The 24,120-nt window shown below is 38.7% G+C and overlaps 1 protein-coding gene across 1 annotated transcript; it reads left to right on the forward strand.

Annotated features, from left to right (window-relative positions):
- Positions 1–178: 178 nt before the first annotated feature.
- LOC132312280 (E3 ubiquitin-protein ligase UPL1-like) lies at positions 179–23,813 on the forward strand. Its single transcript, XM_059810583.1, has 16 exons — positions 179–608; positions 5,284–5,379; positions 5,457–5,663; positions 5,883–13,907; positions 13,981–14,298; positions 14,692–14,893; positions 14,985–15,271; positions 15,369–15,655; positions 15,898–17,029; positions 17,207–17,353; positions 17,451–17,525; positions 17,726–17,951; positions 18,041–18,180; positions 18,557–18,663; positions 18,790–18,961; positions 23,342–23,813. The coding sequence occupies exons 1-15, from the start codon at positions 576–578 to the stop codon at positions 18,890–18,892; spliced, it is 11,385 nt and encodes a 3,794-aa protein (XP_059666566.1). The 5' UTR covers positions 179–575; the 3' UTR covers positions 18,893–18,961; positions 23,342–23,813.
- Positions 23,814–24,120: the final 307 nt, after the last annotated feature.

Genomic DNA, 24,120 nt, shown 5'->3' on the forward strand with positions numbered 1-24,120 from the left:
CAAAACACATAAAGACTTGAGGATTATTTGTAATTAAAATAAAAGAAAATCACTTTTTACAAAAAAAAAAAAAAATGAAAGTACTGCATAAAGGGTATTTCAGTTAATAAAGTAATAAAGATAATTGTGTGGTATTTTACTTTTATCTCTCCTCTCCATCTCTCCTCCTTCCGTGCTGTTTTCCCTTCAATTTCTATCTCCTATACATATCACGTATAATATACACACACACGACACTCGTTAGCTTCCGCTGAGTAATTCTATTCCCAGTTCTCTCTCTACGTTTTTCTCTCTCTATATCTATGATCTATAGGCTATCGCCGATCAATACCAAAACCCTTCTTTGAAAACCCTAGAAAACTTGATTATCGGACCTTCTTGGTATCTTCATATCCAGTCCAATTTTGTCTTTGGTCACAGTCTCAATTCTCTACCTTCCGATCTATTTCACTTCGATTCGCTCGAACCTTCAATTATCAATAACAGGTTTTGATTCGATCGATTCTCAGTGGAGGGTCGATCGGTTTCCCGCGTGTCTTTGATTCGTGCAATGGTTTCATTGGGTTGATTTCAAGATGAAGTTAAAGAAAAGGAGGGCATCAGAAGTGGTTAGCGATACGTTTAATTTTGACATATTTGATTATTTCTTTATCGTGCAGTGGATTCTTGAATTGATTTGTAGTGGTTTTATGGTTTATGTATTAATCGATTGTTTATTGTCTGTCACTTTATCATCGAAGTAATTTTCAGTTATGAATGATCAGAAAGTGATTAATCCCAATTTATCTTAGTTTATCTGGTTCAAAGATCGTTTTTTTAAACTGATTTTTCGATAAAATTTGATACTTTGCTATTATAATCTGAATAATAATAATAATTTTTTTTATTATTTATTTTGTTTTTTATGTGCCTTTTTATCTAGGCATTGTCTTTTTTGGTAAATGCAACTGAAGAGTCTTCCAAACAACTGAAAGGTTTTTGTTTGTCATATTACTTCTTCTTATGTTGTTGTTCTCTATTTGTGGTTGTATTTTTTCTTTTAATTTCTTATTTTCTTCACGATATCTTGGTATAAAATAAGGCAAAAATTAGTGTCGTTAAACAGAACTATCTTTCTTTTTATTCGTATTTATCTGGGCTTTATATTGATTGAGAAATTGGTTTAAATCAGTTCAATTGTCAATCCTTTTGATATATAAGGCATTCTCTGGATAGTTTTTTTTATTTTAAATAAGGCATCCTCTGGATAGTTCAATTTGAAGTCACCAGATAACCGACTTGGGCCTATATGATATGACCAATCAATAGGAATATTCCAACTCTACCTTTGTCATATATTTGTTACATCACACTAGATAGATGTCATGATTTGGTTTACTGCAGCTGGAAGAGTTCACTCATGTTGCTGCCTTGGAATTGGAAGAAAGTTAGTTCAAAGCTTGTATTAAATTTCCTCCAATTCCAATTCAAAGGCGCTGATTCGGTGCTCGCAAACAAGCTTCGGGAATTTAACCACCCCTCTCTCCCTTTCCTGAAAAATAAGTGGATTTAAAGTATTTCTAGGATGATAATGCCATCTAATCTTGTGCTATTAGAGTGGACATCTGCAGTGTATGTGCTGCAGTATCATTTTTTCCTCAGTGGTTGGGGAAGTACAGGTATATTGATTTTTTTCCCTCTTCAAATATAGATTTGGTTAGATAGGCATTAGAAAGAATCCTATTTTGGGTATCTTTTTGAGAGGGTAAGGCATTTTGAACCATATATGAGTATTTAATTAGTAGTTTTTAGTAAAACAGAATATTAGTTTGGGATTTTGGTTGATTTTGGAATATGTTCGCCAAATCGCTCAATGAGTGGTAACTGTATTTGTGTTTTGTGGCAAAGGAGCCTTTTCTGTTGAAGTTCAATACTCACGGATTCACTTGCAATTTGTCTGTTGTCATGAAGAATGGGATATAAATATGTGTTATATTTGTCATGGCTACATTATGAAGTTTAGTCAAGCCTAGGACTGAGTCTGGTTTATGGATTTTGTTTCTACTGGGCTGTATGTGTAATTTCTATATTGGGGTTACTTGAGGGTGAATACATTGTAAATTATAAGGCAAGTTACCTGGGAGGTGAGGTTATTTTAGGACACAATTAAGACAAATTTAGTGAAAATTTAATATATCACCATGACAAATTATTGCGAAGTTCTTGGAAAGAATAACTTCCCTCTCCCCCCTCTCTCTCTCACCCAGAGCTTGATTTTGATACCAATTGCTTGTGGTAATTGAGTTTTCCATTCCTGGAATTTGCAAAATCTGCCCTACAACCAGCTTTGCAAGTTGTCGGGCCTTAATACGATCCATCGGATTTAATAGGTTTGTACCCTGGGTGCAGGGGTCAAGGGTTGCCATGGTCTATGGATATGAAGGGTTGACTAAGTTATGTGGTAGGGCAAGGTTGTGCGGACCTTTCTTCGTAGTTCCCCCCCCCCCCCCTTTCTCCCTCATAGGCTTTAGTTTTAGTGCATTAATGCGCTATAAAACCATTTGGATTTTATTTTGGTTGATTATATGCTGGTTGGCACTGACTTTGTTGTGATTTTGCTTGGATTTGTGAGAGAGGCTCTATTGTGGATTGGGTTTTCCAATTTCAGGATATCCTTTTTGGTCCTTGATATGTACTTATATTTGAGAAATAATACTCTATATCAATGGTCCTGCTTATGCCGAGGCTATACATAAAAATTCAAGACCATTCTTCCCTAGCCTGATCCCTTCCATTGTAGTTCATTATTTTGATTACTTTCTGTAAAGTATTGGTCATACACAATTTAACTAGATATCCTTTTTGGTCCTTGATATGTACTTTAGATCTGCCTTTGAGGTTTCTTTGGGTATTACCAAGTGAGCACAATGCCGTCAGGTTCAGTGGTGTGCTTTGCTAGTGTGCCCTAGACCATGAGCACCCTAGCTTGGCAACATAAATTCTTCATTGTTTTGCAAAGAAAATATATGACCAATATAAATAAATGAATATATATATATATATATATATATATATATATATATATATATATATACATATTTTCTGATTGTTAAATAACACACACAAGCATTATTGTCCCATTGGGGACTTGAGCCCTCTACCTTCCATTTGGAAATAATGAAAGGAGAAGGAGATACCACTTGGGCTAAGTCATTAGTGGTATACAAAGAATTTTATTTATATGAGGCCAGTATTATCAAAGGCTGAAGGCGCATTAAAACGCTAGAGGTCCTTTGGAGCCTAGGCGCGAGGCGAGGTGCGCGCCTGAGTGAAGTGAATCGCACTATTGGAAAATTAAATTTCTATTAAAGCATATTAATATTCCATATAAAAAGCACAAATGCTGTTAAAGGCGCACCTGGAGGCTAGACGCGCCTTTAACAACATTGTTAATGAGGGAAATATACAATGCTGAAGGATGATCAATATTTTTGGAAAAGGAAAGGGAGTAACATACTGAATAAAGCACAAAAGTGAGACTAAGTTAACCAACATTCCACCCAAAAAAAATAAATAAAAAAAAAATTAAAGAAAAAGAAAAAGAAAAGGAAAGATCAAGGAAAATATGAATTATTTTTGGTACAAACAGCTAAAGATTCCCATTTTCTTTTAAAAAAAAATAGAGATTGCATCTTGTTAAACTTTCTAGGATCCCATACAATTTTTGCCTAACGTACCCTCTATTTAGGGGACTGTATGGCCACGAACCAAGTGATTCAGCTTTTATTGAACTCATTACCTTCTTCAAATCATCCTCAATAAAGCGAGGATGAAGGTTCAAACAAGAAACTTTTTAGAGTCTTTGGGAAGTCTCTAATTTGTGTCGACCATAAAGCCATACATTACTGAATCAGAGAACAAGAAGAAAGAAGTGGTCGTAGCGGCATCCAGATAGGCACCTTCAGTTTGGAAGTTATCTGAATTAGCCAGGATTATATCAAATTTTGTTTCACTTTCATATGGAACACACTAAATCATGGCCGGCCTCTTTGACTCCGTGGGCATAGATTCAAAGAGAAGAAAAGCAAACAAATCCTACAGTATGCACATACAAGGAAATCCTTTGGCCATCGCATGAAGTGTTTGGTAGTGTGTTTTACATTTATGACATGTCTTAGGTTTTCATTTACTACCTCCATCTACCTTTGTCCGGTAATTTGCTTTAATATGTTTCAGGTTAGTTTATCATATTCACTTACTATTGCTTCCTCTAATTGGTGTTTATGACATGTGTCAAATCTTCACTATCCCTCATCCTTAAACCTATTGGTCTTACAACTAAATGTCGCAAGTGAATTTTTTTTTTTTTATATACATTTTATTATTGAATGGAGTTGTTTTTAATCATCCCAGCATTTTATGCCATAAAAGACACACTATTTTACAGCATTGGTAGAAATGAATTTCAAAGGGCATATTTTGGTCTCACGACTGCTCCTAACTTGTTGTCTTTAATACATCCTCTATGATTGATTTTTGGATAGAGGTCTGATTTTTTCTTTATATTCTGTCACCTGCCTATGATATTCTTCTTTTTGTATTCCTAATTTCGCCAAAATGACACCCTTAAGAGTCTTTTTAGCTGTCTTTTTTTAGTCTAAAAAAAAAACTAATCTAATCATGAAGGATATTTCTTCTGTTATACACTTAGTTTAATATTTGCGCCTATTTTTAAACCCTCCAATATTGTCAATCTAGGTTCAACTTCTATATATCTAGTGTTCTTTTTATCATGTATATGCTACATTCTCAGTTGTAAGGTCTTGCATGCAAATTTGTGATATATGGGTTCTCACTTAGATGCCCAGTCCTTTACTTTTTTAGTGAAAATGCCTTAGTACTAGATGTAAACATCTGATATCGTTTTTCTATTTACCATTTAAGAGTGTTTATCGACTCAGCAGGGATTTTGGTAATAATTGGAGCAGACTATTTTGGGATGTACAAGACAGTTTTGGATGTTACTTGCATGAGCACCTACATACTAATTGGGCCTGTGGTAACCAAAGAGAGAAATCTTTTTGTGATGTACAATTCTGCTGAAGATTGCTTGCATGAATCTGTATTAACTTTTAATCTGATTGTTTTTTCACAATGACGAGGCAACTGAATCTTACAGTAGTTCTTTCTCTATTTTTAAATTTTTTGCCTTGTGTATGCTCATCTTGGTGGCATCATTGAGATGTTCTGGAACAGGTTATGCTTGGAAGTATAGTAATCATCTTCTTGTTGTTTGTGTCTCAGCCTCCAAAAATTAGATCCTTTATCAACGTTGTCACTGCTACTCCACTTGAAAATGTGGAGGAACCCCTGAAAGGTTTTGCTTGGGAGTTTGACAAGGTGCATTTACAACTCTTACCTGACATTAGTTTAGATATTATGCAGTTCAACTGATGCAGATTCGTTTCTGATGCCAGGGGGATTTTCATCATTGGGTCGATCTCTTTAATCATTTCGATACATTCTTTGAGAAGCACATAAAGTCAAGGAAGGATTTGCAGGTTGAGGACAACTTTTTGGAATCTGATCCTCCCTTCCCAAGAGAGGCTGTTCTTCAAATTCTTCGTGTTATAAGGATAATATTGGAGAATTGCACAAATAAACATTTCTACAGTTCTTACGAGGTATCTTCTTCCCCTTAAGATATATATCAATTGCCTTTTCTGATGTATGCTCTCGTTGTATTCTATTCTGCATGTCAGAGTACTTTGTGCTTGTAGCATTTCCTTAATTTCTGTCGATTTTTTTCCTCCAACTACTGTGATGAAAGTCTATATTTTAAAACTTTCTTCTCCTACTATTTCTTTGCCTTTTCTTTATTTATTTTTATTGTGTGGATGCAGCATCATCTTTCATCTTTGCTTGCTTCAACCGATGCGGATGTGGTTGAGGCTTGCCTGCAAACCTTGGCAGCTTTTTTGAAGAAAACAATCGGGAAGTATATTATTAGAGATGCTTCTCTTAATTCAAAGCTATTTGCTTTTGCACAAGGATGGGGGGGAAAGGAGGAAGGCCTTGGATTAATTGCATGTGCAATAGAAAATGGGTCCGAGCCGACTGCTTCTGAGTTAGGTTCCACCCTCCATTTTGAGTTCTATGCAGTGGATGAGACATCAAATGTACACCCAGCCTCTGAACAGTCTTCCGAAGGTTTACAAATCATTCATTTGCCTAATATTAGTACTCGCCAAGAGTCTGATCTTGAACTTTTGAATAAGTTAATTATAGAGTACAAAGTACCCCCTAGTTTAAGGTTTTCTCTTTTGACAAGATTGCGGTTTTCAAGGGCTTTTAGCTCTTTAGCTGCCCGGCAACAGTATACATGCATTCGCTTATATGCCTTTGTAGTGCTTGTTCAAGCATGCGGCGATACTGATGACTTGGTCTCTTTTTTTAACACTGAGCCCGAGTTTATCAATGAATTGGTGTCACTACTGAGCTATGAAGATGAAGTTCCTGAAAAAATACGAATTCTTAGTCTGCTTTCCTTGGTTGCTCTTTGTCAAGATCGATCTCGCCAACCGAGTGTGTTGACTGCTGTAACATCCGGTGGTCACCGTGGTATCCTATCAAGCCTTATGCAGAAGGCCATTGATTCTGTTGTCAATAACTCCTCAAAGTGGTCTGTTGTTTTTGCTGAGGCCTTGTTATCGCTTGTTACTGTTTTGGTTTCATCATCGTCAGGTTGCTTGGCCATGCGCGAAGCGGGATTCATACCAACACTTCTACCTCTACTTAAAGATACAGATCCCCAACACTTGCATTTGGTTAGTACGGCTGTACACGTTCTAGAAGCCTTTATGGATTATAGCAATCCAGCTGCTGCATTGTTTAGAGACTTGGGGGGTCTAGATGACACCATTTCACGCCTGAAGGTAGAAGTGTCTTGTGTCGAAAATGGTTCAAAGCAGCAAATCACTTCTACTGAGCTAGACTTTTCTGATTGTAGCAGCACACAGGTAGTTGCAGGCACTTCCACTGAGCTAGATAATATGCAGCCTCTTTATTCCGAAGCTTTGGTTGCATATCATCGGCGATTGCTGATGAAAGCTTTGCTGCGTGCTATATCTCTCGGAACCTATGCCCCTGGAAGCACCGCTCGTATTTATGGTTCAGAGGAGAGTTTGTTGCCGCATTGCTTATGCAGTATATTTAGAAGGGCCAAAGATTTTGGTGGTGGGGTGTTTTCTCTTGCGGCAACTGTCATGAGCGATCTCATCCATAAAGATCCTACCTGTTTCCCTGTCTTAGAAGCAGCTGGACTTCCATCTGCGTTCATTGATGCTATCATGGATGGTGTTCTTTGCTCTGCAGAAGCCATAATATGCATACCTCAGTGCTTGGATGCATTGTGTCTGAACAATAATGGTCTTCAGGCTGTGAAAGATCGCAATGCTTTGAGGTGTTTTGTGAAAATATTTACTTCCAGAATGTATCTACGTGCTCTTGCTGGTGATACTCCTGGATCCTTGTCTAGTGGTTTGGATGAACTAATGCGCCATGCTTCCTCATTGCGTGGGCCTGGAGTGGACATGCTGATTGAGATTTTGAATTCCATTGCAAAAATTGGAACTGGTGTTGAAGCTTCTTCCTCGTCCACTGATTCTCCAGGTTGTTCAGCTTCTGTTCCCATGGAAACTGATGCTGAGGAGAAGAATTTGGTTTCATCAGATGACAAGGAATCGGGCAAGATTGAGAGTACTGAGCAGCCCATTGAGACATCTTCTGATGCATCATTGGTCAACATTGATTCTTTTCTTCCTGAATGTATAAGCAATGTCTCTCGTCTTCTTGAAACAGTTCTTCAGAATGCTGACACATGCCGGATATTTGTTGAGAAGAAGGGAATTGAAGCTGTTCTGCAGTTTTTTACCTTGCCTCTAATGCCTCTTTTAGTGTCCATTGGTCAGAGTATCTCTGTTGCATTTAAAAATTTCTCCCCCCAGCATTCTGCGTCTCTCGCTAGAGCCGCATGTTCATTCTTGAGAGAGCATTTGAAGGCAACGAACGAACTTTTAGTTTCAGTCGGAGGAACACAGCTTGTTCATCTGGAAGTTACAAAGCAGATGAAGGTCTTGAGGTGTCTTTCTAGCCTTGAAGGTATCATGTCTCTTTCCAATTCATTGTTGAAGGGGTCTTCTACCGTAGTCTCTGAATTGGGCACTGCAGATGCAGATGTATTGAAAGATCTTGGGAGAGTTTACAGGGAAATACTCTGGCAGATTTCTTTGTGTTGTGATCTAAAGGTAGATGAGAAGCGGAATGTTGAACCAGAGCCCGAAAGTGCAGATGCAGCTGTGTCTAATGCTGCTGGAAGAGAGAGTGATGATGATGCAAATATTCCAGTTGTGAGATACTTGAATCCTGTTTCTGTTAGGAATAATTCTCAGTCACATTGGGGTGCAGAACGTGAGTTTCTTTCTGTGGTTCGTTCTGGTGAAGGGTTCAACCGTCGTAGTCGACATGGGTTGACACGCATACGCGGTGGAAGGACAAGCAGGCATCTGGAAGCTTTAAACATAGATTCTGAAGTTCACGTGAATGCACTGGAGACTTCCTCCCAGGATACAAAGAAGAAAAGTCCCGATGCTCTTGTTTTAGATAATCTTAACAAACTTGCTTCCACATTGCGTTCTTTCTTCACGGCTCTTGTGAAAGGGTTCACATTGCCAAACCGTCGTAGAACCGATTCTGGGTCACTGAATTCAGCTTCAAAAAGCATTGGGACTGCCCTGGCTAAAGTTTTTCTGGAGGCTCTTAGTTTCTCAGGTTATTCTACCTCTGCGGGGCTTGATATGTCACCACCATCAGTTAAATGTCGCTATCTTGGGAAGGTTGTGGATGACATGGTTGCACTCACATATGATAGTAGGCGGCGCACCTGTTATACGGCAATGGTTAATCATTTTTATGTCCATGGAACATTCAAGGAGCTACTTACCACATTTGAAGCGACAAGTCAATTGTTATGGACGCTCCCTTGTTCTATTCCAACATCTAGTATCGATCAGGAGAAAACTGGTGAAGGAAGCAAATTGTCTCACAGTTCATGGCTTCTTGATACATTGCAGAGCTATTGCCGTCTGCTTGAGTATTTTGTTAATTCATCTGTTCTTTTATCGCCAGTCTCTGCATCTCAGGCTCAGCTGCTTGTTCAACCTGTTGCTGTGGGTTTGTCAATTGGGTTGTTTCCTGTTCCAAGGGATCCAGAAGCGTTTGTTCGAATGCTGCAAGCACAAGTTCTGGATGTGATTCTTCCTGTCTGGAACAACCCCATGTTTTCGAATTGTAGTCCGAGTTTTATCACTAACATTGTTTCTCTTGTTACTCATGTGTACTCTGGTGTGGGAGATGTGAAGCGAAATCGCAGTGGTATGTCAGGGAGTACAAACCAACGGTTTATTGCTCCCCCACCTGATGAAGGTACTATTGCTACCATTGTGGAGATGGGTTTTACAAGGGCAAGGGCAGAGGAAGCATTGAGGCGGGTGGAAACAAATAGTGTTGAGATGGCCATGGAATGGTTGTTTAGTCATGCTGAAGATCCCGTTCAAGAAGATGATGAATTGGCTCGTGCACTTGCTTTATCATTAGGAAACTCGTCAGAAACATCTAAAGCTGATAGCGTTGACAAATCAATGGATGTCCTGGCAGAAGAGGGACAAGCAAAGGCACCCCCTCTTGATGATATTCTTGCTGCAGTGATGAAATTGTTCCAGAGTACTGACTCAGTGGCGTTTCCATTGACGGATTTGCTTGTGACCCTATGTAATCGGAACAAAGGGGAAGATCGCCTTAGGGTGACTTCTTATCTTATTCAGCAGCTAAAGCTTTGTCCATTGGAGTTTGCAAAGGACACGAGTGCTTTGTGTATGATATCACATATTTTAGCATTGCTTCTTTCTGAAGATGGATGTACACGAGAAATTGCCGCTCAGAATGGTATTGTTTCTATAGCAATAGATATCTTGACAAATTTCAAGGATAGAACTGATTCTGGAAGTGAGGTTCCGGTCCAAAAATGCATTAGCGCTTTACTTCTTATCTTGGATAATTTGTTGCAGTCAAGGCCCAGAGCTTCTTCTGACAGTACAGAAGGTATTTTAGCTGGTTCTTTACCAGTGTCCTCAGAAGAGCATGCTTCATTGTCAGTCTCAGAAGCAGCTACAGAAAGAAAATCAACTTCAGAAGCCCATGAGAAAGAACCTGGAACTTCGTTTGAGAAGATATTTGGAAAATCTACTGGCTATTTGACTATTGAGGAGAGTCAAAGGGTACTGGTTGTTGCTTGTGACTTGATAAAGCAGCATGTCCCGGCCATGGTGATGCAGGCTGTTCTACAGGTCTCTGCTCGTTTGACAAAAACACATTCTCTGGCTCTGCAATTTCTTGAGACTGGAGGTATGGTTGCTCTTTTTAGTCTTCCGAGAAGTTCCTTCTTCGCTGGATATGATACCCTGGCATCTGCTATCATTCGTCATCTCCTTGAAGATCCTCAGACACTGCAAACGGCTATGGAACTGGAGATACGGCAAAGTCTAAGTGGCAATCGTCATGGCGGGCGTGTTTCCCCTCGAACTTTTTTGACGTCAATGGCTCCTGTTGTCTCCAGAGATCCAGGGGTCTTCATGAAAGCTGCAGCTGCTGTATGTCAGTTAGAATCATCAGGAGGGAGGAGTGTCCTTGTGTTATCAAAAGAAAAGGATAAGGATAAGGAGAAATCAAAAGCACCCGGTGTTGAACATGGAGCATCTTCCAATGAATGTGTTCGAATTCCTGAAAATAAGATTCACGATGGTCCTGGTAAGTGTTCCAAAGGCCACAAAAAAATACCTGTGAATCTTACCCAGGTTATTGATCAGCTTCTTGAAATGGTATTGAAATATCCTTCTGCAAAAAGTGAGGAAGATTGCACAAGCTATTTAACTGCAATGGACGTTGATGAACCTACTACCAAGGTAAAGGGTAAATCAAAGGTTGATGAGACACGGAAGATCGAGTCCGACTGCCTATCAGAAAGATCAGCAGGGATAGCTAAAGTGACTTTTGTCCTCAAGTTATTGAGTGATATTCTTTTGATGTATGTGCATGCAGTTGGGGTTCTACTGAGACGAGATTTGGAAATGTGCCAACTCAGGGGATCTAATCAATTAGAATGTCCTGGGCATGGTGGAATACTGCATCATGTTTTACATCGGCTTATTCCCCTATCCACAGATAAAACTGCCGGACCTGATGAATGGAGAGACAAGTTATCTGAAAAAGCTTCTTGGTTTTTGGTTGTTTTGTGTGGTCGTTCTGGTGAAGGGCGTAGACGAGTAATTAATGAACTTGTGAAAGCCCTATCATCATTTTCAAATTTAGAGAGCAATTCTTCCAAGAGCAGTTTATTGCCAGATAAAAAGGTTCTTGTTTTTGTTGACTTGGTATATTCCATTTTGTCAAAAAATTCATCCTCAAGCAATTTACCTGCTTCTGGGTGTTCACCCGACATAGCAAAAAGCATGATCGATGGTGGAATAGTTCAATGTCTAACCAGCATTCTTCAGGTGACCGATTTAGATCATCCTGATGCTCCCAAAGTTGTGAATCTTATACTTAAGGCTTTGGAAAGCCTAACACGGGCTGCAAATGCTAGTGAGCAACTCTTTAAATCAGATGGACTGAACAAGAAAAAATCCATTGTTCCGAATGGGAGGTCGGATGATCAGATTATTACAATGTCGGTCAGTGAGACAGGAGAGCCTAATGAGAATAGGAGCAGTCAACAGGAAGTTACTGATGCAGCTGCTGCTTCTGTGCAACAACAGCACCCAGGAACATCTCGGGATGCAGGTCATCATGATGCAAATCCAAACGAGTCCTTGGAGCAAGACATGAGAATTGAGGTGGAAGAGACGATGAATGCTAATCCACCAATGGAGCTTGGGATGGATCTGATGCATGAAGAAATGGAAGAAGGTGGTGTTTTACACAACACAGACCAAATTGAGATGACTTTCCGTGTTGGGAGTAGGGCAGATGATGATATGGGTGATGAAGATGATGACATGGGGGATGATGGCGAGGATGATGAGGATGATGATGAGGGAGAAGACGAGGATGAGGATATAGCTGAAGATGGGGCTGCTATGATGTCTCTGGCTGATACAGATGTGGAAGACCATGATGATACTGGTTTGGGAGATGAATACAATGATGATATGGTTGACGAGGATGATGATGATTTTCATGAAAATCGTGTCATAGAGGTAAGGTGGAGGGAAGCCCTTGATGGTTTAGATCATTTACAGGTACTTGGGCAACCTGGAGCTTCAAGTGGTCTCATCGATGTTGCAGCTGAACCCTTTGAAGGGGTAAATGTGGATGACCTTTTTGGTCTTCGTAGGCCTTTAGGCTTTGAACGCCGCCGTCAAACCAGTAGGACTTCCTTCGAGCGATCTGTTACAGAAGGAAATGGTCTCCAGCATCCTCTCCTCTTGAGATCATCCCATTCTGGGGATCTGGTTTCAGTGTGGTCTTCAGGCGGGAATGCGTCCAGGGATTTAGAATCCCTTTCTGCTGGAAGCTTCGATGTGGCTCATCAATTCTACATGCTTGATGCTCCCATTCTTCCTTATGATCATGTACCGTCTAATCTATTTGGGGACAGATTGGGTGGTACAGCACCACCACCATTGGCTGATTTTTCTGTAGGTTTGGAGTCATTGCGTTTACCAGGACGAAGAGGTGCAGGTGATGGTCGGTGGACAGATGATGGTCAGCCACAGGCAGGCGGTCTAGCTGCTGCTATCGCGCAGGCAGTAGAGGAACAGTTTTTATCTCAATTACGAAGTGTTGCTCCTGTTAATAGTGCTGCTGAAAGGCTGTCACAAAATTCAGGACTGCCGGAGCAACAACAGTCAGATGCTCCCATAATTAATGATAGTCAACAGGCAGTAGATGGCGTTATTGGTGGTCACCAGACTGAAGGTCAGCTTCATGAGAATGATGACACAGCACATCATGAAATTAATCAGTTGGTTGGAAGCGTTTCATGCCCAGATCAAGTTGATCCAGTGGAGATTGAAGAAACAGGTGAACGCCTGCCGGCACATGAACCTATACCCAATCATACCCGCATGGTAAACGATACACCGAATGGTCTTGATAGCATGGAAATTGGGGAAGAAAATGGCACTGCCAGAGAGCAGGTTGAGACAACGCCGAATTTTGTTGCCTCTCCTATGTACCCTTGTGGTCAGCAACAGTGTGAAAGGGGTTCTGAAGCACTTGCAAGTCTACCTGATGTGGCATTTCAAGATGCGGGTCGTGATAGATCTCCAGCAGCAGATAGCCAGTCTAGTAATCATGCATTGGTAACTTCTGGTTTAGATCTGTCTAATTCAGGCGATTGTCTTGCTTCTTCAGTTCAAGGGGGTGCTGATGTTGACATGAACACTGCGGTCACAGAGGGTAACCAAATTGAGCAACCGCCAGATCCTTCTGAAGTTGGTGTAGATGAACCATCATCAAGGCAGACCACTATGGTTGCTCAAGATGTTAGTCAGACTGATGAAATTGGTCTGAACAATGAGGCTCCTAATGCGAATGGTATAGATCCAACCTTCTTAGAGGCACTTCCTGAGGATCTCCGGGCAGAAGTTCTAGCTTCCCAGCAAGCTCAGTCTGCACAAGCTCCAACTTTTGCACCACCTTCAGCAGAAGATATTGATCCCGAGTTTTTAGCAGCTCTTCCTCCAGATATTCAAGCAGAGGTTTTGGCTCAACAACGAGCGCAGAGGGTTGCGCAGCAGGCTGAAGGGCAACCTGTTGATATGGACAATGCGTCAATTATAGCAACATTTCCTGCTGATTTGCGTGAAGAGGTTTGCATCTTGAGTTCTGTTACTCATATCTAGCTGAATTGTAATAACTTCTTTTCTGTTACTCCAATTTCAGGTGCTTTTGACTTCTTCAGAAGCAGTTCTATCAGCTCTGCCCTCTCCATTACTTGCTGAAGCGCAAATGCTCAGGGATAGAGCAATGAGTCATTATCAGGCTCGCAGCCTTTTTGGAAGTAGCCACAGGCTTAATAATAGGAGAAATGTTTTGGGGTTTGACAGACAGACGGTGATGGATAGAGGAGTTGGTGCTACAATTGGCAGAAGGGCATCTTCTGCTCTTGCAGATAGCTTGAAATTGAAGGAAATGGAGGGGGAGCCACTTTTGGATGCAAATGCTTTGAAAGCATTGATCCGCCTCCTAAGATTAGCACAGGTAATGCATATTCCATCTAATGTTGATTGGTGAAAGTGGTGGCCTAAGTCAGGAAGTGTTTGCTTTCTTTACCCGCCAATCAGTTGTAAATGGTTATGGAAAATATTAAATATGTAAACAGATGGCTGGAGAATATGCATTTTAGCCATCTTCTAATTACGTCAAATTTTGTGGGGAGTTCCTACAAATTTTCAAATCATTGAATTGCTGACAATGTCAGAAAATTTCAATTGGCTATAAATTAAAAGGAAATCTCTATCTTTTTTTGAACATTTTACAAAAAAAATAAAATAAAAAAAATTGATGGTTCACTTTAAATTTCTTTTGGTATGTGTTGTTTACTTTACTTGATTGTCTTTTTTTTTTTTTTTTTTTTTTTTTTTTGCTGTTAAGCCTCTTGGCAAAGGCCTTCTGCAGAGACTTCTGTTGAACTTATGTGCACATAGTGTTACGAGATTAATTCTAGTTCGTCTTCTGCTCGATATGATCAAGCCTGAGACAGAATGCCCAATCAGTGGATTTAAGATGATTAATTCGCAGAGGCTTTACGGTTGTCAATCCAATGTTGTTTATGGCCGATCTCAATTGTTTGATGGTATGGTTTTCTTCCAATGCAAAAAGATTTATTTCTGTGCTTTCATATTTTATCAATTATTGATTTTTCCTACAATTTTGTTCCTTTACAGGTCTTCCACCCCTTGTTTTACGTCGGATTCTTGAAATTCTTACTTTTTTGGCCACCAATCATTCTACGGTTGCCAATATGTTGTTTCACTTTGATCCTGCACTAGTTCCAGAGTCTTCAAGTTCAAAATATTTAGAAATAAAAAAAGACAAAGGAAAGGAAAAAATTGTGGAAGGAGATCTATCAAACCCTTCTGCATGCTCACAGGGAGGGGATGTTCCTTTGATACTGTTACTGAGGCTCTTGAGTCAACCACTCATCTTACGGAGCATAGCTCATCTTGAGCAGGTATGAGCGATCTCCTTCTGAAATTGGAGCCATCTTTCAGCCACATGTTTGGTTGCATTATTGTTCTTTTAGTTATTTATATATTTTTATGGCGCAGGTCATGGGTCTACTTCAAGTAGTTGTCTATATTGCATCATCAAAGGTAGTCTCTCAGTCACATTCTGAACAGGCAGCCGCCAGTTCCCAAAATCTGTCTGGCAACGAAGCTGCTAGTGATGTTCAGAAGGATACTCCTTTGTCAGAAATGGAAACTAATCAAGATGATAAAAGTGCGAGTGCTGAGATTTCAACATCAGATGGAAAGGGTAGCAACTTGTATAATATCTTTTTGCAGCTCCCGCAATCTGATTTGCGCAACTTGTGCAGACTACTTGGTCATGAGGGGTACAATTATGCTTTAATTCTTACTTTGAAAGTTGCATAATATTCTGTATTATTTGTCTTCTCAAAATTTTTGGAAGCTAATTGCTTGTCAATCCATCTTTATAATTAACTTTATTTACACATTTGAATCTTATAATCAGTATTCCCTCTACCTATATATATATATATATACGTATATATGTTTTACCTTCTTTTTTGCTTCTGCAAGGACAGGTGTTTAACCTTATTTATCTATTCATTAGGCTTTCAGACAAAGTTTACTCACATGCCGGCGAGGTGCTGAAGAAGTTGGCCATGGTAGCTGCTCCCCATTTAAAATTTTTTATTTCGGAGCTTTCAGATTTAGCTCATAGTTTGAGCAGTTCAGCTGTCAATGAACTTGTTACACTGAGGAATACACACATGCTAGGTTTGAGTGCTGGATCCATGGCTGGGGCCGCTATCCTTCGTGTGTTACAGACACTTAGCTCTCTTACTTCATCTAGTATTGATGGGTACAAGGGTCTGGAGAGTGACAGGGAACAGGATGAGCATGCCACTATGTGGAAGTTAAATGTCGCACTTGAGCCGTTGTGGAAAGAATTGAGTGACTGTATAAGCACGACAGAGACAGAGCTTGCTCAGAGCTCTTTCTCTTCAGTTATGTCAAATGTAAATGTGGGGGAACATGTACAGGGGCCATCATCTCTTTCTCCGCCTCTTCCACCTGGGACTCAGAGAATCTTACCATTTATTGAGGCTTTCTTTGTTTTGTGTGAAAAACTACAGGCGAATAATTTTAACATGCAGCAAGATCATGCCAACATAATTGCAAGTGATGTCAAAGAGTTTGATGGGACTTCCGTTCCATTATTCATGAAAAATGTAGTGGATTCTCAGAGAAGGCCTGATGGTGCTGTCACATTTGTGAAGTTTGCTGAGAAGCATCGCCGGCTTCTTAATGCTTTTGTCAGGCAGAATCCTGGTTTGTTGGAGAAATCACTTTCTATGATGCTGAAGGCGCCAAGGTTGATTGATTTTGACAACAAAAGAGCTTATTTCCGCTCGAGAATTAGGCAGCAGCATGAGCAACACCTCTCTGGCCCACTGCGGATAAATGTTCGGCGGGCATATGTTCTAGAGGATTCATATAATCAATTGCGGATGAGACCTAATCAGGACCTGAAGGGAAGATTAAATGTACATTTTCAAGGTGAAGAGGGTATAGATGCTGGTGGTTTGACAAGGGAGTGGTATCAACTGCTGTCAAGGGTCATTTTTGACAAGGGAGCTTTGCTTTTCACTACTGTGGGTAACAATGCGACTTTCCAACCAAACCCCAATTCTGTCTACCAGACTGAACATCTTTCTTACTTCAGATTCGTGGGTCGCGTGGTAAAGTTTATTGTTTTATTTTAACTTTTTCTATTCAAAGTTCTTAGTTTATAATTAATTTTTAAGTATTTGTAATGCAATTTGTTTTATAGATTTTAAAAGCTTGGATCCTCTTTTTATATGTTTTATTTTTTATTTTATTACTTTTAAATGTTTGTTGTTCAATCCCTTCTATAGGTTGGTAAGGCGCTGTTCGATGGGCAACTATTGGATGTTTATTTTACTCGGTCCTTCTACAAGCACATTCTTGGTGTGAAAGTGACTTATCATGATATAGAGGCTGTTGATCCTGATTACTACAAAAATTTGAAGTGGATGCTGGAGGTTTGTGTCTTTGGCATATATGGTCCCTTCTATACTTTTATCCACACATTTTTTTGAGGAGTAATTCTTTGTCTTTTTTGTCTTTTTCCCTTATCAGAATGATGTGAGCGACATACCTGATCTGACATTTAGCATGGATGCGGATGAGGAAAAGCACATCCTCTATGAGAAGGTTACATGCTAACTTTTGCAATGAACCCTGCCGATTGTCAGATGATTTAGTACCTATCAATTTACTTCAGTTCAAAGAGCTGCATAATTTGAACTCAAATCCCCTTCCCCACCCTTTCAACCATAAAAAATGAAATGTCTCTCTGTTTATCTATGTAACATCTAACATCATACTCATTCTTCCAATTGTACTTCTAAAAGGTTACTGATTTTGAGCTTAAACCTGGAGGAAGAAACATAAGGGTCACAGAAGAAACAAAGCACGAGTATGTGGACCTTGTTGCTGATCATAATCTCACAAATGCCATCCGCCCTCAAATTAATTCCTTCCTAGAAGGTTTCAATGAACTGGTGCCACGGGAACTTATCTCTATTTTCAATGATAAGGAGCTTGAGCTACTAATAAGTGGGCTTCCAGAAATCGACTGTGAGTGAGCTTACCTTTTCAATTTATAGGATGTGTGCAATATTTTTGTGCTTTTTAAAAATATCCATGTGATGTTATTGTCCTTGCAGTGGATGATTTGAAGGCCAACACTGAGTATACTGGCTACACGGCAGCATCTAGTGTTGTTCAATGGTTTTGGGAAGTTGTCAAAGCTTTTAACAAGGAGGATATGGCAAGATTGCTGCAATTTGTAACCGGCACATCAAAGGTATTTTGATGCATCATTTAAAATATTCCACCTAAAAACCATGTTTTCTAAAAATTGATATGTATGACTGGGATTTTGTGGGACCCCCCCCCCCCCCAACACACAAAGTAGATAGTTCATGAGTGCCTTATATAAGACTCGATTCCAAATATGCAAAGGTTTAGTTTGTTTGAAAGCATGTGCAGGGGTGCTAACATTTTTTGTTACTCAATTTCTTTCCATTCCACTGACAAGGCTCTATGTTTCTACTTTCGATTATACCAGTAGTGTTCTACTATTGAAGGTTGATATACAGAGCCTTGAGATTGATGTTTCTTTTTATCGTCGATCATTCCCGTCCTTTGCAACTAAACATCTGTGATTTTTGGTTTCTTAGGTTCCTTTGGAGGGTTTTAAGGCATTGCAAGGAATTTCTGGTCCTCAGAGGTTTCAGATTCACAAAGCATATGGGGCCCCCGAGCGGCTGCCATCGGCTCATACCTGGTCCGTGGTTTACTCAATTTCTATAGTGCTAAGAGTATGGATTGTACTTTTTTCTAGCAGCCAGATGGTTGCCTAGAATTGCGAAGTTAGCCCTGATGTATTATTTTTTATTTTTCTATTTTCCAGCTTCAATCAACTAGACCTTCCTGAGTATACTTCCAAAGACCAGCTTCAAGAGCGCTTGCTACTTGCTATCCATGAAGCTAGTGAAGGGTTTGGCTTTGGTTGAAGAAAACTTCTTTAATCATATTATTACCTCAGCGCTGCCAGCACCAGTATTTCCAAATGCCATTTGCATGTTAGTTTATACCTTCTGCTTTTATTTAATATCATATTTTAGTGTTCAGTGCAGTAGTTTCTAGATCAATAGGCATATATATTGCGTCTCATGTAGATTTTGAACATGCTTCTAATTTGATATGGGAACTTAAAAAGAATAACCTAAGAAACAAAAATGAGGTTTGTCTATTGGAAAATAATTGTACTTCTGTTCCATATTGTGTACACAAGGTTTGTTTAAATGCTACCAAGTGACTGAGTGGACTTGTTTGAATGCTTAGGAAAACTGTGGATTCATTGTTATCTTAATTAAAATTTCCTTTCAATCATACCTAGATGATGCAAGCATTATTTGTTTTAAAATGCTAAGAAAAGTTTGTGTATCCATTTTTTTTTTTTTTTGAAGTAATGGTCTCGGGCACAAATTTATGTTGTCTGAGTATGTCTTTGAAAATGTGTACCGTTCTATGAACTACGGAAATTAAAAATATGTGACGTTAATTTTATTTATTTTTTCCCCTTTTCTTGGGAGTAACATTCTGGACTCATTGTGCATTATTGATTTGTTCTTTTTCAACTGTGTCTTTGATAACAGTATGTCATTTTTAAACATACTCACCTGGAAATTTAACTAAAGAAAATTGAGAATATGATGGTAGTTATATGGTGTGTTTATTTTTGTTTTCTAGAAAGTAAAACTATGGGCTCATTGTGCATATATGATTTGTTCCTTCACAATTTTTAGTGCTAGCACATTGTGTGTGTAAAAATTTCCAAATAGTGGCACTGAAGAGGACATCCTTTTGATTTTATTCTAAATGGGACTGAACAATAAACTTAATGAATCTTCATTCATATGTTTTAATTTGTTTATAATTATTATATAAAATAAGATGGAAGAAATTAGCTTAATGTATTGTTAATTTGTGTAAATTAGAGTAATTTGGTTAAAAACCATGAACCAAGTTTGTTATATGTAGATTGTAGTGACCATTACCCAAGGCTCTGTTATGTAGTGAGCGGTGAATTAGATCTTGAGTGGGGTGAATATGTCTTATAGATATCAACTTTATATTTCAATTATTTGTTAAGTAGTTATGCTGATTGTGATTTAAATTTTTGTTTATATCCATTAATTTTTTATTTCAACCATAACATACATTGCCATGCATCCATCCATAAAAAAAAGGTAAAGTAAGAGCAGTGACACCAATTTTTTAAAGTAGAAAACTGTTTAGGGAAAAGTCATGGGACCTAGTCCAACTAATAACAATCCACTATATGAGAAATAAGTTACAACAAGGTCAGTAGGTCTCAACCCCTAGTTCCCTCTTGACATAGACTGATGCCTAACTCTTCAGTCTCCACCAAGTCTCCAGTCTCAAATGGTTGTCCCTCCTTCTACTGAAAAATCAAATCGATTGAGTTGAATAAAAACCTCTTTTTTTGTACCTTGTTCTTCTCTCAATATGTTTCTCTCATTATGTTGATGAAATCTTCCTTGATGAATACTTGACCACATATGATGTTGTCCAAGGAAATCCTAAGTTGAGTAATTTTAAATTTTACAAGGATTTTTTCACTCTGGATAATTAGAGGCTTAAAATCATACTCTAGATTGACTATAATCCTATTTATAACAATTATAGGTAATCCGTACGTTTTGTTTAGTTAAATCATTGTAGAAATCTGTTTTGAAAGTTTGTTAAAAAATTACATTTTGCAGTGTCACCTAATGGTCGAGCTTCGATCGATTGACGCTTTAATCGAGGATCGATCGATTCTCTTAGGTTTTCACCCTTCACCTTCGACATTCAGTTGGTCCATGACCTTTCTTGATGGATGAAGCCATCAATCTATTGTTATCCGTTTTTCAGCAAACATTCATACTATTTTACGATTTGGGTGATGACCCTACTGCTAGAGGCTGCTTGTTGGTTCTTGTTGACATGTGATTATGAATGTATTGTCAGTTAGTCATTTATACTGTTTGTTGTTGGATAAAAAAATTGTATTTAGAAGAATGAAACATTAAGGAGATACGAGAAATCAAAATTTTCTTTTCTTAGGATCTGCTTTAAGAGCGAGCAAAACAAGAGGGGCTTTCTTAAGGACTATGTTCCATCCCTATGGACGTTTGGTGGAGGTGTTTACGAGATGAGGTTGTGTTTTGGCTAACAAAATTGTTTGTTAAGATCATAGTGAATAAGAAAATGCATGATGAGTGGTGCATAAATATTCTATTATATATGTATAAAATTAGAAAGAGGTTTGAGGCCTAGTTTGGTACACAGAATTCTTGTTCACCACCACCACCACAACAGCCATCACTGCCTTCCACCGCTGCCACCACCTTCTGTCTCCGGCGCGCCACCTTCCACTGCCACCACTGTTGCCACTGCCTTCCGCTGCCACCTTCCACCTTCCGCTGTTGCCTCAGCTGCCACCGCCACCGCCGCCTTCACCTTCCACCTTCCGCCGCCACCATTGCCACCGGTGCACTGCCTTCCGCTGTTGCTTCCGCCAGTGCTTTCCACCGCCTTCCACCACTGTCGCCTTGCACCACCACCACTTAGAATGGTGATTATCATTTCATTCCTACATCATTTCATATTTGCAACCAAATAATAGAATGAGAATGACCATTCCATTCCATTCTCATTCCACTTCATTCCTGCCCACAAAACTAGGCCTGAAGGTGGTGCAAGTTCTCTCGGTATAAGATGAATGAGAAATGATTGGGCACTAAGACATAAATTACATTGGAAAATCAATTTGGATTTTATTACAAAGGGATCAACAATGAGAGTTATTTACTTACTGGTGAGGTGTTTTTTAGAATTTGAAGAAAGCTCGCGAGGGGTCTGCAGAGACAATATTGTGGTTTTATCTAAGAGAAAGAGTGATAAATAGATATATTGGCATGATGAAGACATGTATGAATTGAAATTGTAAGAAAAAAATGTAATAGAAATAATTGAGTTCTTGATTATCTTAGAATATTGGCTCAATACTTGAGTTATAAATTGAGTTAATAATTGAGTTTTATATATTGGTTCTTGATTACACACCCCTCTTATGGGGATGACATAATTACACTGATTTCATTTATTGTTTGAATAATTGCATTGACCTTTCCTGGTAAACATAGTCTTATGATAGATTTCCTTCCATTAAAGGTCCATAGCAGTCAACAAATAATTTCTGTTGGGATTAACATTTTGAAATTTCAAAATACCAATTTTGCCCGTGATGCATGCCAATTATCCTTAGTAAGGCACTTGAAATTAGGACATGTAAATGCATATATAGAAAAACATGTATGTTCATTTGAAAATCCCTAATTAATAATGGATTAACGACTATTTTTACAATCTTAGTTTACGATTCATGCCCTGTTCATCTGTTCCTGTACTCTCTTTTTTTTATAGAGAGTTGGCCCAATTTCATCCTCATCCTCCTTGCCTCTCCCATACGAATGGGGTCGGTCACATTATTATTATTATTATTATTTCATTCTATCCTATTATATACCACTTCTCCTAGTATTTATCCTTTAATATATATGTATATATATATATATATATATCTTTTAAAAATAATTTTTAATTACTTAATGTAATGTAAATTTTGGTTGGTCTCTTTGTTGTTTACGTTCTAAGCGGACAACATTTATTAGACTTGCTTGTTCAGCCATGATTTCATTGGGGATGGGTTGCCCTGGCCTGTTATCACAAATATCAACACAGTTGATAGTGACGTTTAGTTTGTTAAATAAAAGTTGGAAAAGAAACTGTAGCAGAATTATTGACCATTATTTTCTTTATGGGGAGAAAGTGAATATTTGGATGGGATCCTACACCCAAGACTTTTTTATAGTGTACTTTGTAATCATGTAATTTTTCTCCTTTTCTTTGATTTTACCTTATATGTCCAAGTTTTTCTATATGAGAATGGTGACTCTTACAGTTTAGTTGCATTAACGCAATCAATATAGACTTTTTGTGCTATTTATTGTGTAAAATTATTTTTGTTATTTTTGTCCCGCAGCAATTGAAGTTTATTCAGCAACTCTCTGCTTTTAACATGCGTGACTTGTGTTTCTTTTATCTCGTGTCTGTTATTTTGCTGATTATTTTACAGGTTCAGAAGCTGTCAGTGTGATGAAATATAATGTTTTCTTAAGTTTATCTGTTCCATCTGGATGGCAGTATAATTTTTGACTAATGATTCACATTTCTGAACAGTTAGAAATTAAAATTTTGATTAGTTAAATTCATAAATACAAGTATTCCTCGAGCGCTAGAGATCAACAACCTGATTTCTTTGTTGTCACTATTTTAACTAGTAAGGCGATAAGTTTTTTGTTTTTAACATTTGTTATTAATTCACTTTGCAGATAAAGAGCGATTGATTCAGGCCTTCTAGTCGGTGTCATGGTTTTTTGAGGGGAGAACGGTGCTGGGAATGGAGTATAACAACTGAAATCCATGCAAGGATCGCCATGCCACTAGGGCTTCGCCTAAATTTCAGATGATATTTAATGCATTCAAAGAAATGGCGGGTTCATTGCCATCAATGGCGGTTGTAGAGACGACTGAGTCCTTATTAGTATCTTCCCTCATTACAGATAATCCAGGGTATACAAGCTCCAGATAGTGTAGCCCTTTTGTATATCATAGTTTTTAGTTTATATTGTTCTTTATATTATTTATTATGTCTAGTGCCAATCTGGTTTTGGATCGGTTTCTGCTATCTGAAACTTCATTCGTATTAAAGTTGGTATTTAAGTTTGTAGATGCTGTTGGCACATGATGAAATCATCCGAGTTTTCGCTGCCATGTTTATGGAGTTGTAGTTCAATGTTTAAATGCTGCAGTGATGTTGATATAAGCAAAATTAGTATCTGAACATGTGTGTGTGTGTGTGTGTGAGAGAGAGAGAGAGAGAGAGAGAGGGAGTTGTCTATTGAAAATAAAGCTTTGTAGCACGAAACAGTTTGTGGAAGGGGTTGTCCCCGCGCATTGGAGTTAAACCCTAGCTTGTCTTATGGGCCTGCCATGGATGACCCCAGTTTAGGACATAAGTTTTAAGTGGGTTGTTATGGAGGGCACCAAGTGAATGGTGTGTCAATCAACCCTAGCAACTTGCAGCTCACAGTGGAGACATTTGGCTGAC

The sequence above is a fragment of the Cornus florida genome, unplaced genomic scaffold (assembly GCF_030987335.1).
Source record: "Cornus florida cultivar Cherokee Brave unplaced genomic scaffold, ASM3098733v1 CherokeeBrave_3.0.0_Hap2_Chr06, whole genome shotgun sequence".
Taxonomy (NCBI): Eukaryota; Viridiplantae; Streptophyta; class Magnoliopsida; order Cornales; family Cornaceae; genus Cornus; species Cornus florida.